The sequence below is a fragment of the Schistocerca piceifrons genome, chromosome 4 (genome assembly GCF_021461385.2).
Source record: "Schistocerca piceifrons isolate TAMUIC-IGC-003096 chromosome 4, iqSchPice1.1, whole genome shotgun sequence".
Classification (NCBI taxonomy): Eukaryota; Metazoa; Arthropoda; class Insecta; order Orthoptera; family Acrididae; genus Schistocerca; species Schistocerca piceifrons.
Genome location: NC_060141.1, coordinates 25,857,462 through 25,872,008, shown reverse-complemented (window position 1 = coordinate 25,872,008; position 14,547 = coordinate 25,857,462). Strand labels below are relative to the sequence as shown.

The 14,547-nt window shown below is 39.9% G+C and overlaps 1 protein-coding gene across 1 annotated transcript in view; it reads right to left on the bottom strand.

The window, feature by feature from the left end:
• Nucleotides 1–14,547, bottom strand: part of LOC124794817 (mediator of RNA polymerase II transcription subunit 24) — a 149,414-nt gene that overhangs the window by 74,172 nt on the left and 60,695 nt on the right. The window contains exon 11 of the mRNA XM_047258476.1: nucleotides 7,569–7,741. Within this exon, the coding sequence (XP_047114432.1) occupies nucleotides 7,569–7,741 (173 nt within the window). The remainder of the gene's footprint in view (nucleotides 1–7,568; nucleotides 7,742–14,547) is intronic.

Genomic DNA, 14,547 nt, shown 5'->3' with positions numbered 1-14,547 from the left:
GAATCCTTATTGTATCCATGGTCAAGAATGAGAAATAATTATGGCGGAAGAAGACGAATATAATCAAATGGGATAAATCTCAACAGCATAGAGAATACAGGAATCGATGTAAGTTAAAAGTGAAAGACACTGTATTTGTTTAAAAATCTATAAGGAATCAAAATGATAAAAGTATGAAAAAATTGATTTGTTTAATTAATTACATTTTTTAATATAAATTTGCACAATGCCTAAGCACCTCCAAGTGCGGGGCCTACCAGGCAGGCAGTACTGGGTTCAATGCCTGCCGACTACACCACACCGCGGATGGGGTGGTCCAGGGAAGAAGCAGCATGGAGTGGGATCAAGTACACTCCCTCAGCCAGTAGCGGCCATCCATGCTGTACCAGGCTGGGGTAAGCATCTGTATCGACACAAGAGGAATGACATCTTGCTACGACACAGGCGCAAGGACTAGTGCAGCGTCCGACACCAAGAGTCTGTGACCAGGACAGGAGGCAACTACAGCCAACAGTGCACCCCACTTTGTAAAAGTTGTCAAAATAAACGATTCACTGAATAATAATGTTTTCTTAGTGCCACGAGCACTTCCTGATGATTACTGACATCATGCAGAGGCACCATCCACTCAGCCCTTCTGTAAATTGGAGTCAGAAGTGTCGACTCCGCTATTTTCATCTGTAGGTAACTGTTACATTAAGATGTCAAGTAGTTTGATCTAAGGTGGTTAAAGGGTCGGGCGGCCATAATTCATTGTCATTTACATATTATAGTATTGTTTTGTTGTCTGTTCTGGTGTAGTGTCACACATATCTATTATGTATTGTGGTTTAGAAGACAGTAGTAAATTGCACAAGAATGCCAGACACAAGATTGGTTTCTACCAGTTAGGCAATAGCCAAACTAACAGATCAAGTGTCACATTTGCTAGCAGAGAGTGCATCATGAGGAATGAATGGCACAATTAGAGGTTTTGTGAGCTGCACAAAATTCACAGCCAGGTTTGGGTGAAACAAAATCTTTAGTAGGGCAGTGTCACTTTGCAATAGATTCTTCTGTAGCTCACTTGTTTACACCTTTCTCTGGGAAGACAACCGAGGCTGTCACGGTATTTATTAGTGGTGTCTTGGCTACAGCCAGAAAGTGGAATTGGTCAGATGCAGTTATGTTAAGGAAGGCTAATTTATGCCTCGTGGGTGAAGTGAAGACATATGTCATGTAACATGAAACACTTGGTAAAGCAACCTCATTTAAGCATTTAGCTGAAGGTTTATGGCAGAGGTACCGTAAACAGAATAGTGCTAGGTTTTTTAGAGAACAACTGAGTGAGTTAAATCTGAAAGGAAATGAAACAGTAGAAAATGTTTCAGACCAAATATGTAAGGTGGACACTCAGACATATGAATTAATGGGAAATCCAGACGCTGATCATGTTATCCTGTGGGAATCTGAGAACAGGGCTTTTGATGTGTTTTTGAGGGGTATACCTGCAGAATTTTCATGACGATTTAGGACGGGAGATCTGGATGATTTGGATGCAGCATTGCATATTGCCAAGCATATGCAGGAAGTAGATAGCGCGATGCGAGGACGCACAGAGAAATGGTTGTCTGTTACAGAAAAAACTTGCTATTGTTGTGGAAAAAAGGGACATATCAGAGCACAATGCAACCACCTACAATGTTACGGGTGTGGGCATTTTGGTCATAAAGCGAATGAATGTAGGAGTAGAAAGCAGAATGGCAGAAACAAATGGCAGGATGCACTAAACCACACCGGGAATGTTTTGTCCGTTGGAAAGCATTCCCAGTAAATCAAAATACTGCAGAATTTAAGACAGAGACGGGTTGTTGTTTGATGGGCATTATAAATAGTAAGAGGTATAAGTTTTTGGTCGATACAGGCGCAAATACTTCTGTGGTTAATCTAGACCTCATAGGTAGGAGAAGACTGGCAACTTCAAGGTATAATTTACATGGAGTAGGAGACAATGATGTGGTGTCATTAGGGACAACACAACTTGTTTTTCATATTGGAAATATGGAATTCTATGAGCAAATGAAAGTACTGCTGTCTGTGGGACAAGGATATTCTGTGATTCTTGAACTTCACTTCCTGGATAGGTATCATGCTAAAATTACTCTTCCACAGCCCACAGTTGAACTTTATGGAAGCTTGTTTCCAATGGTTATGACAGCTGTAAATTGTACAATGTTGCAAGGTGCACTGTTAGCTAAGATGTTACCAAATGAACTGTGTACACATGTGTTAAGGATAGTTATGCATGACAAAGTACCTGCTGGTACAGGGAAGTTAGTTTATGTATCAGTAGATGGCGATGTTCCACAGGAAAGATTGTGTGTGCTTGAGCCACTGCAGAACAATGAGACATTGGATGAAATGCATTGTTGTATAAGGAGGAGTCTTGCACACATATCAGATGTTAATGGGGAACTGATGATTCCAGTTAGCGTGGATAATTTCAGGGTAGATGAAGTGTATCTCCCAAAAGGTTTACTTGTAGTGAGCTTAGAGGTAGTCAATGAAGAGGATATCGATGAATCACACGGTGATCATGGCATCAAACAATCCGTTAATGCAGATGTACTACAGAACGAGGTTAGTCACTTGACGGATGAAGAACAGGAAGGCACGGAAGCTTTATTGTTGCAGATTTATTTGATTTGAATGGTCCACTACCAGCAACACTGATCACACAGTATCGTATACGAACAGGGGATAATTCACCAGTGTATAAGAAGCCATATAGGATTGCAATGCATCTACAACCACTTGTAGATGAGTTCACTGACCAGCAGCTGCGTGAAGGTATCATAGAACATACTGATAGTGCCTGGTCCAGCAAAATAGTTGTGGTCCCCCCCCCCAAAAAAAAAAAAAAAAAAAAAAAAAAAAAACAGAGTTGATGATAATAGATTTTGTTGCTACTATTGGTTTTTAAATGCATGAACTACAATGGATGCATATCCAATTCTTAACATTATGGATACATTAGACAACCTAGGAAATTGTAAGCATTTTGCAACGATAGACCTTCAAAGCGGCTACCGCCAAGTAGAAGTGTTTCTAGATGATAGACTTAAGACCGCATTCACAACCAATTTTGGACATTACCAATATGAGAGAATGCCGTTTGGTCTGAAGAATGCTCCTGCTATTTTTCAAAGGCTACTGGATGATGTCCTTCATGGTTTAAAACCCAAAATATGTTTTGTCTACCTGGATGATGTAATAGTACATTCAAAAACAATGGAATAACACATTAAAAGTTTAACTGAAGTGTTTAGTAGGTTACTAGAAGCATCTTACTTTAAACGTAGAGAAACATCATTTTGCGCAACCACAAGTAACGTATCTAGGTCATATTACTACAAGAGATGGAGTCATAACAGATCCTAGACTTACATCAGCCATATGTGATTTTCCAGTGCCAACTACTACTAAGCAATTGCAATCTTATCTTCATTTATGTAAATACTACTGTAAATTTGTAAAGGGTTTTGCTGAAATCACACGACCATTAGCCATGTTGCTTAAGAAAGGAGTTGGTTGCCAATGATCACCACAGTGTCAAGAGGCTTTTGAGAAACTTAAGAAAATTTTAGTGTCAGATCCTGTGTTTGTGTTTCCTGATTTTGAACGTGAATTCATATTGGCATGTGACACATCTAATATCACGGTGGGTTGTGTATTAAGTCAAAATGTAGATGGAAATGAACATCCAGGGGTGTATGCCTCCAGGCAGTCAAATAAAGCAGAAACAAATTATTCCACAACAAAGAAGGAAACACTAGCTGTCACATACGGAATTTCATACTTTCGTTGTTATTTGTACGGTCGGCAATTCAAAGTCGTTACGGACCATGCTTCTCTCAGATGGTTATAGGGTTAAAGGATCCATCATGTCGATTGGCCAGATGGACAATTAATTTAAGTGAATTTGATTATGAAATGATTCATAAATTGGGAGCTTCAAATAAAAATGCTGATGCGTTAGGCAGGAAGGTTGCAGCTTTACTGGATATGAACTGGATAAAGGCACAACTAGCTGACAGAGAGTGCTGCACATTGTTTCCAACACACTCACAGTTTGAAATGCAAGAAGGCTTGTTATGCAGAACTACAAAGTGTGGACCATGCGTTGTCATTCTTGCAGCACTGAGACAAGAAATGTTACGTCAGGCTCACGACCATGTTCTATCAGGTCACGGAGGTAAACGTACAATGGATAGATCAGTAGCTGGAAGATTCTGGTGGAAGACACGTTTCAATGAAGAAGCACAATATGTAAAAAACTGTGTTCCATGCGTGCAATGATCGGAATTAAGTCATCAAAAGATTGAGTTGCAACAACTACCTGAAGCAGATAGACCATTTACTTTTTTAGGATTAGACATTCTGGGAGCTTTTAACAAAACACCTGCTGGGAACAAATATGTTTTAACAATTTAGGACCATTTTACACATTATTTGGTTATGGTAGCTATTCCTGATCAGAAGGCTAGTACAGTAGAACAATCAATGATGAACACTTGGTTATTGAAGTACAGTATACCTGAAACTATTATTACAGACCAGGGAAAAAATTTTGTACCTGAACTACTGAAACAACTATGTCAGTTATTAGAAATTAAGAAGTTACGTACCAGCCCGTTTCATACTCAACCAAACGGGTGAACTGAAAGAGTTCACTGAACATTGTCTATGATGTTGAGCCACCACGTTGACTCACAGCATTTAAATTGGGATGTCTACTTGAACCTAGTTGTCTGTGCCTACAATGAAAATTTCATTCTGGAAAGGGTCTCTCGCCATACGAAGTTGTATATGGTAGGAAAATGCTATCACCTTTCGATGTGCTCCAACATAAACTGGGTGCACAATGTGAAGCAGTGAAAGAATTTGCAAAGAAATTAAAAGCAATTTGGAAAATTGTGAAACGCGCCAATACAAAAGCATTAGAAAAACAAGAGCGTATTGGGCAAAGAGCAAGAAACCACCACAGTACAGAATAGGACAATGGGTATTGTTAACTAAACCTTATACTCTGATAGGCAAAACTAAGAAATTTTTGGCTAAGTGCCAAGTTATTGAAATGACTTCACTGGTCAACATAAAACTGCAATGACCAACAAGAACTTCAATAGTGCACGTAAGTCGAATCAAACCATTCACGGGCGTAGTTGACACATTGCCACAAATCTCTTCAACCAATCATGAAAGATCAGAAGGATGAAAGAAGCAACTACCTAAGAAGGATATACCTTATTCACTTACATCCAGGAGTAAGTAAAGTAGGATTCTGCAGTGTAAGCCAAATATGATGATTGTTGTTACTACATTGGTATCATTCTTTTATTCTGTTTTGTCTTTAGTTAGTTCTTTAAAGGAGTGAGGGGAGTGATGATGTTTACCTTTCTTTCAGGTTATGTGCCGAGGGTGCTGGCAAGAAAAATTCTTCTGAGCGTAGCACTACTATATTGTTGCCAAGGAGATGTAATGCAGAATCAACCACTACACAATGGCTTCCTGTTCTTAGAAAAGTAGATGTCCTACTAACAATCCATAATTGGATAACAGAGTTTGCATTGGATGTTTGGGAAGTGAGAAATGAAGTAAGAACACTACAAGATAGTTTGTAGCATTACAGAAATATGTGAACAGAGGAGGACTGTTGGAGGATAAGAAAAGCGAGTACCAGGATTTAAACTCTCATATGAAAAACTGAGGACTCAGTTGGAACAGATAACCAAAATTGTACCACAAACATTAGTATGAAGGAAGCAAGGTTGGTTAGATGCAGGAGGAAAGCTATTAAAAAAGGTACTTGGGACACCAGATAATGAGGATACTGAGAACATCTGCATTAAGATTCAGTGTGTACAAGAATTAGAGGAGAATACGCAAACAAAAGTGGAATGGCACAAGACACAAATAGGGAATATGGAGTAAGAAATATCCAATGTGACTAAAACAGTAAGAAATTTAACAGCTGAATCAGAGCAGTATGCACGTGGAACCAGAAATGTTTTGAATAGTGATTTAGAGAAGATTCAAACTCATTTGAGTCGTTTCGATGATAAAAGTGCTAGTAGCCACATCACTACGCACTCTAGTGAACACATTGTATGACGCAAGAGTAGAGATAGAGATATAACGTAAGGCAATACACAATGCTACTCACGGGCGGTTGAATTCAACTTTAGTAATCCACACCAAATTCTCGTAACACTACAACAAGCACAAAGAGACTTTCCCAAGAGGTTGCAGCATATTTTACCAACAACAAATATGAATACAGCTTTATTTTATCGTATATTTACTGTAGAAGTAACCACTGATAAAGCTGGGATACATCTTAGAATTAAATTTCTAGTAGTAGGAATGGATACACAATACCAATGTTACACAGTACATCCATATCCTATAAAGAGGAGTACAATTCAGAAATGGGTACAGTTGCAAACATCAGAAATTTTATTAGTTTCACAGAAAAGAGATGCTCATGTTTTCCTGTCCATAGCAGATTTCAACAATTGTGTTCAGAAAAGAACTATTATTTGTCCAGCAAGGCCGATACAAACCGACCAGAAGTCATGTGAAATGCAATTGTTTTTAGGGAAGCTAGAAGTGGTAGATTTCGAGAAAAAAGTTTTCGCACCACAAACAGAATTCCAGATAATTGGAGACCACTGACTTTATTACATCAGAAAACAGTAATCATTACTTGTTATGAAAATTTAAAACCTTGTTATGAAAATTTAAAACTTTCCATCATTACTAAATTGTGATCTGAATCTATATCTGCTTCCAGGTACACCTTCCAATTCAATATCTGATTTTGGAATCTCTGCCTGACCATGAAGTAATCTAACTGGAATCTCCCATGTCTCCTGGCCTTTTCCAAGTACATCACCTCCTTCTCTTGTGATTTTTGAACAGAGTATTCAATATTACCAGCTGAAATTTATTGCATAGTAGATCAGCTTAATTAATTTCACCACACAAAACTTGCTGTGTATCATGCGCTAACTTGTTTGCCTTGTAATCATAATTCTGCCAGAATTAAAAACTACATTGCCACACCTGGGAATGTTTATGCTTGCATCTCCATCTACATCATTTATTGTGTACTTTTTGATTGGTGGTAGATTTTGTGCCGAGACAATTGCTAGTGTGAGGGAATTTAATTCTTATATTAACAACACTGGATGTACCGGTTACTAAGCTACTTTGTATGTGTCATCATAATGGTACAGTACTTCTATGTAAATACATATAATGGGCAATGCTAAATTATGGTCTCTCAGGAAAAAGAGGAGCACAATCCTAAATCTATGAAAGAAGCCTGCTGAGTGAAAATCTCATTCTGTATACAGAGAGTTGTTACCTTTACTCATTCCATTAATTTTATTTCACACAGAACTATCCAATACATTTAAATAAATATATATACTAGTAGTTCTTTGTTATTTATAGAAAGAAAACCAATTGATGGTGTTTTCATGCACTCAATCTCTGAATGCCGAAAGACTTTTTTTATATACCTGGTTTTGAAGTCACTATCTGCTGAATTAAATTGTGTAAGAAGGCTTTCAACTTTCAAAGGATCACTGAGTTGCAGCATTTTGTCTGGGCATTTAGGATGACCTCTTTCTACCATGCACACTTGGACCCATTGCTCAAAAAAGGAGTCCCCTCTCTCTTCAGATAGCACCACCTGCACATACAAAGTTTGTTTTGTCACTAAAATCAATGGTTCAATTAAATCTGAAAATATAATTGTTTTTATTGTAAAATAAATTACACAGCCTTTTAACTGGTACAATTACATACATGAGATAAACAACGAGACACGAGATATTAGACAAACTGAGCAACTGACAATTATGATAAACTGTTAAGTTTCCAAACAATGTCATTTAGAGTCAGAATGGTGTGTAGTTGAGATGGTGACAATTTTAGGCATTTTGCCCTGAGAGAGAGACAATGAATACTTTGGGGTATAGCCAGTTTGCTTTCTGTTTCTGTTCCACACCATATATTCTACCTGACATCATTCTTGCCGACTGGAGGCAATACTAGGGGCATCCTTAATTTGGGAACCAGCTTCTACCAGAGACATTCCCTCATAAATTGATAAACATGTCAAGTTGTTTCTCTTGAACATTCACTTGATATATGTTTTGTTCCCTTTACAACACTCGCAATAAACAGAGAAAGGCAAAACAGTCACTATAATATTGGTATGACCGGACAGACAGAATCAGCAGAAAGACTGTTACTTAGTGCATCATGTGATACACTCCCCTCGTCCCCTTCTCACTGGTTTGTAACATGCAGTGCTGGCAGGAAACAAGGATTCTCTCCTTCATCCCCCTCACCCCCCCCCCCCACCCCCTTCCACGTGGGTGGGTGCGTGTGTGAGTGTGAGTGTGGGAGGGTGGGCATGCATGTTAACACCGAGGGAGGACACTGTTTGGAATGTTAGCATTTTTTTTACATCTACTTCTATGTGTCTGTCTGTTTCTTAGCAGATCTTCTATTTGGCTATTCCTAGTAAAGCTGTCCTTGACACAATGACTTGTTTGAACATCACAATGTTCAACAAGGTAATGTCCTACTGATGTCCTATTGGAGATGGTATACTCTTGCCTTCCTCTGACCATTGAACTGACTCAACCTGCCGATTACAGGGGAACTACACATTGTGGATTCTGAACCATGGTACAATTTGGCATTTTTCATATACACAAATTTCAACCAGAGGTGAAAGAAGTGATGAAGAGCAGAAAAAAAAAACAAGGAGCGATTGGAGGATCATACACAGATCTTCAAATTTGCAGTCTGACACTTACTGAACTACTGACCCACACTAAATAATTATACTCCATCCTCGATTCTTAATTAATTTATATTTGTTAAATCTGCTGTTCACAGGAACCACTTAACAGCAGAACACTTAATGTAAACTATAAACTGAAAACGTACAGGTAGCAAATATCTATCGCTGTTTTATTTGAGTTTCTATCTTATTAAAGGTGGCTTTCCCAGTGTTCAGCTGACTTGTTATTTCCCTTTTATGCATAATGCTTCAAGGACTGAACCTGTAGCCTTCTTCTGCCACTAATGTGTGCTGTTACATGTATTCCCTGCCTGGAACCCAACTACATTGTGAACTACTTTCAACTCATGAAGCCCATTTTGCCCATTGATGCTTTTTTTCTGAAAGCTTGCACTGATTATTTCACGAAATGCATATTCTCTCAGCATTTTCCCACTCTGGTAGATGTGATGGCTGGTGAGATTTTAATGAGTGTAGGACCACAAGCCTTGTTTAAAATGAAACCTACACCTCAATTTATTAGTTTTTCTAAAATTTTTCTTTTGGTAGACTTCTTCACTACACTGTCCTCGGAATTAGGCATTTGCACCAAGGTACTGAACTCATCGTATTTCATTTCATGATTATATTCTAGCCAGTACTTAGTGACAGCTGATTTACAGGGTTGCTCTAGTCAGGTGTGTTGCCGATGTTCCTTGCATCTCTCCTCACCTGTTTTTAAAGTCTGCCCCATGTACGTCAAGACACATTTGCATGGAAAGTGGTATACACCTGGCTTTCGGAGACCTCGATCGTCTGTAATTTGGTAAAAAAGATTTTTCATCTTTGTCGATGGAAGCAAACTACACTGGATGCTGTGCTGCCATAGCAGTCTAACAATCTTTCCAGATATTGGGCGAGCACAATGTAGATAGCGATTTTTTGTTTCTCTGTATCAGTCCTAATCTCTCTCTCAGGTGTTCTTGATTTGGCTTCCAAGGCCTGCTCAATTTGATGATCTGGTTACCCATTCCTTCAGAACACTACTCATAGGTTTTGTAATTACTTGGTGAGGCTCTCCTTGTCTGAAAATGTTAGATTTACACTGAAGTGCGAAAGAAACTGGTATAGGTTTGCGTATTCAAATACACAGATATGTAAACATGCAGAATATGGTGTTGCGGTCGCCAATGCCTATATAAAACAACAAATGTCTGATGCAGTTGTGAGATTGATTACTGCTGGTACAATGGCATGTTATCAAGATTTAAATGAGTTTGAACGTGGTGTTACGTTGGTGCACAGGTGATGAGACACACCATCTCCGAGGTAGCTATGAAGTGTGGATTTTCCTGTACAACCATTTCATGGGTGTACTGTGAATATCAGGTATCTGCTAAAACATCAAATTTCCTACATCGCTGCAGCCAGAAAAAGATCCTGCAAGAATGGGACCAACGACGACTGAAGAGAATTTTTCAATGTGACAGAAGTGCAACCATTCTGGAAACTGCTGCAGAGTTCAATGCTGGGCCATCAACAAGTGTCACCACACAAACCTTTCAACGAAACATCATCAACATGGGCTGTCGGAGCCGAAGGCCCACTCATGTACCCTTGATGACTGCATGACACGAAGCTTTATGCCTCACCTGGGTCTGCCAAGACTGACATTGGACTGTTGATCACTGCAAACATGTTGCCTGGTTGGATGAGTCTCGTTTCAAATTGCATCAAACGGATGGAAGTGTACGGGTATGGTGACAACCTCATGAATTCAAGGACCCTGCATGTCAGCACGGGACTGTTCAAGCTGGTGGAGGCTCTGTAATGGTGTAGGGCGTGTGCAGTTGGAGTGATACATGAGCCCTGTTACGCCGAAATATGACTCTGACAAGTGACACTTACATAAGCATCCTGTCTAATCATCTGCATCCATTCATGTCCATTGTGCATTCCGACAGGCTTGTGCAATTCCAGCAGGACAATGAAACACCCCACGCATTCAAAATTGCTACAGAGTGGCTCCAGGAATACTCTTCTGAGTTTAAACACTTCTGCTGGGTACCAAACTCCCTAGACGTGAACACTACTGACCGTATCTGGGATGCCTTGCAATGTGCTTTTCAGAAGAGATCTCCAGTCCCTCGTACTCTTAGGATTTATGGGCAGCCCTGTAGGATTCATGGTGTCAATTCCCTCCAGCACTACTTCAGACATTAGTCGAGTCCATGCCACGTCGTGTTGAGGCACTTCTACATATTCGCGAGGACCCAACACGATATTACGCAGGTTTACCAGTTTCTTTGGTTCTTCAGTATATATAGACCAGAGTCTCATGCACAAAATTTCTTTGTGACGGATAGCTTAGAGGTAGAGGTCAGAGTACATGGATTTCTATACACTGCCATCCAGGGATCTGTCTGGTCTTTCCACAGTTAACACACTGAAGAATGGTAGCTGGTCCTCTTTTTCAGGTTTCATCACAAATTTTATATTAGGATAGATGGAGCTTAAATGTTCAAGGAACTCTTAAAACTGTTTATTGTGGTTTTGTTCCACACGGCCACATCACAAACCTGTCATTCTTGTATCGATAAAAACATGTTGGTTTGAACTTGGCGGATTCTACTGTCCTTGCTTCAAAGTGTTCCATACACAGGATTGCCACAATAAGCGATGACAGACTACCATCATGTCATTTATTTGTTCATAATTTTTCTGTCAAACAAGAAGCAAGCTGAGGTGACAACATGCTTAAAAAGTTCCATGAAACAATAGTCAAACTTGTTCACAGTTACTGATGGTTCCAAGGATTAAGAAAGTGAGTCTCTCATAAAGAGATCTCTGCCCAAACTCTTTGCCTTTACAAATGTCTGCTTGTGTCTGTGTATGTGGGGATGGATGTGTGGGTGTGTGCGAGTGTATACCTGTCCTTTTTTCCCCTTAAGGTAAGTCTTTCCGCTCCCGGGATTGGAATGACTCCTTACCCTCTTCCTTAAAACCCACATCCTTTCGTCTTTCCCTCTCCTTCCCTCTTTCCTGATGAAGCAACCGTTGGTTGCGAAAGCTTGAATTTTGTGTGTATGTTTGTGTTTGTTTGTGTGTCTATCAACCTGCCAGCGCTTTCGTTTGGTAAGTCACATCATCTTTGTTTTTAGATATAAATATTAAGCTGAGGAAGCTGTTTTCAGTTTGTTGGTGTCCATTCGCATCCCGCAACTACCCTCCCGACTTGGTACAGAAGCAAATAACCAGAGCCACTTCCTCATCCCCTCAAACCCAGAACCTCCCACAGAAGAACCCCAAAAGTGCCCCACTTGTGACAGGATACTTTCCGGGACTGGATCAGACTCTGAATGTGGCTCTCCAGCAGGGATACGACTTCCTCAAATCCTGCCCTGAAATGAGATCAATCCTTCATGAAATTCTCCCCACTCCACCAAGAGTGTCTTTCCGCCGTCCACCTAACCTTCGTAACCTCTTAGTTCATCCCTATGAAATCCCCAAACCACCTTCCCTACCCTCTGGCTCTTACCCTTGCAACTGCCCCCGGTGTAAAACCTGTCCCATGCACCCTCCCACCACCACCTACTCCAGTCCTGTAACCCGGAAGGTGTACACGATCAAAGGCAGAGCCACGTGTGAAAGCACCCACGTGATTTACCAACTGACCTGCCTACACTGTAAAGCTTTCTATGTGGGAATGACCAGCAACAAACTGTCCATTCGCATGAATGGACACAGGCAGACAGTGTTTGTTGGTAATGAGAATCACCCTGTGGCTAAACATGCCTTGGTGCACGGCCAGCACATCTTGGCACAGTGTTACACTGTCCGGGTTATCTGGATACTTCCCACTAACACCAACCTGTCAGAACTCCGGAATGGGAACTTGTCCTTCAGTATATCCTCTCTTCTCATTACCCGCCAGGCCTCAACCTCCACTAATTTCAAGTTGCCGCCACTCATATCTCACCTGTCATTCAACAACATCTTTGCCTCTGTACTTCCGCCTCGACTGACATCTCTGCCCAAACTCTTTGCCTTTACAAATGTCTGCTTGTGTCTGTGTATGTGCGGATGGATATGTGTGTGTGTGTGCGCGCGAGTGTATACCTGTCATTTTTCCCCCTAAGGTAAGTCTTTCCGCTCCCGGGATTGGAATGACTCCTTACCCTCTCCCTTAAAACCCACATCCTTTCGTCTTTCCCTCTCCTTCCCTCTTTCCTGATGAAGCAACCGTTGGTTGCGAAAGCTTGAATTTTGTGTGTATGTTTGTGTATCTATCAACCTACCAGCACTTTCGTTTGGTAAGTCACATAATCTTTGTTTTTAGATATATTTTTCCCACGTGGAATGTTTCACTCTATTATATTTAAATATTAAGATTTTTTAAGAGATGTTTGTTTACATCTATGTACAAGCTGGTTCATATCGAGGGACTTGCATTGTATAAAATTAAAAGCAACAGTATTTCCCATTAGCAACGGAAGTGAGTTGGTGCGCACCAAAATGTGGCTGGCGCAGGCTAAAAGTGGATGGGGCGCTCAGTCTGGGCGCTAAGTGAGAGAGCCCAGTCAGTCGGCAGCTAGCTACTGGATAGTCAGGTCTGAGCAAAACTGCCGAGTGAGGCATCCAGTACCTGGATTAATATGGAAAGGTCTCGGATGTGAGTACGGCTCTAAAATGGTGCTCTATTATTGGAAAAGGCTCTAAAGTTGGTAATTTTGTCACTAAGAAGAAAGTAATAGAGTAAGTTACATCCAGAGGAAAGACGAGGTGGCCATGTACTCGCCACCAATATTGCGCCATCACTTCAGCAAAATTTAAGAGGTCAGATTTATGTCAAAGTATGAACCAGTACATTTAAGTGTTGTTTAATTTGCAATAATAAGGCAAATATGTTACACTGTGTGTCTGACCCTTGAATTGGTTCCTCTCATCATACCCCTTAGGATCCATTCCACATAATTACTAACATCCGAGTATCCTGTATGTGAAAAATTATTGAAAATAAGTGATTGTTGGCGTTGCTTAATTCTGAATGCAACAAGATATATAGAAATACAGTGGGTTTCATTGAAATCAAGGGAGGGGGGATGTTTAAGGGGGACTAAACAGAAATCAAGGGAGGCAGTTAGTATGGCATTTATGAAAACCTCCATAATGTTTGATTTGTTTGAATTAAAAGTATTTGTGCTTCAAAGATTAACTGCATTTAATTCTGTCAGTAAAAATGACTAGTTGTGCTAATGACAAAAGGAAGCACGTTATTTTGACGTTAGCTAGAGCAAAATGCATTTAAAGTGATTATTAAGAACCTGTATAAAAGATCACCAGCATTAAATGTTTTAGAAGTCCAGCAAGGTGAGTGAAATCTGTGAAAGAGTAATGCCAAATCGTCTCAGAAAAGTGTGTTTAGTTTGCTTTAGTGCAGTGGTCAGTTGAGAATCCCTACTTTAGTGTTGCTTAATATGAAGAAACATTCTTGAACAATGAATTTATTAATTGCATTATGAAGTAATTCTAGAGTTTTGTGTACTAAAAATTGGAAAGACTGTTTGAGGGCCCCCCTCTAAGTCTTTGCCTATGAAAGATAAAGGTACTGTAATTGCTTTTATTCATAAAAATAGAAACAAGATTTCTTCATAGAGAGGGTAAAAATCCTATTGCAAGTGACGTACAATTATCTTTGTACC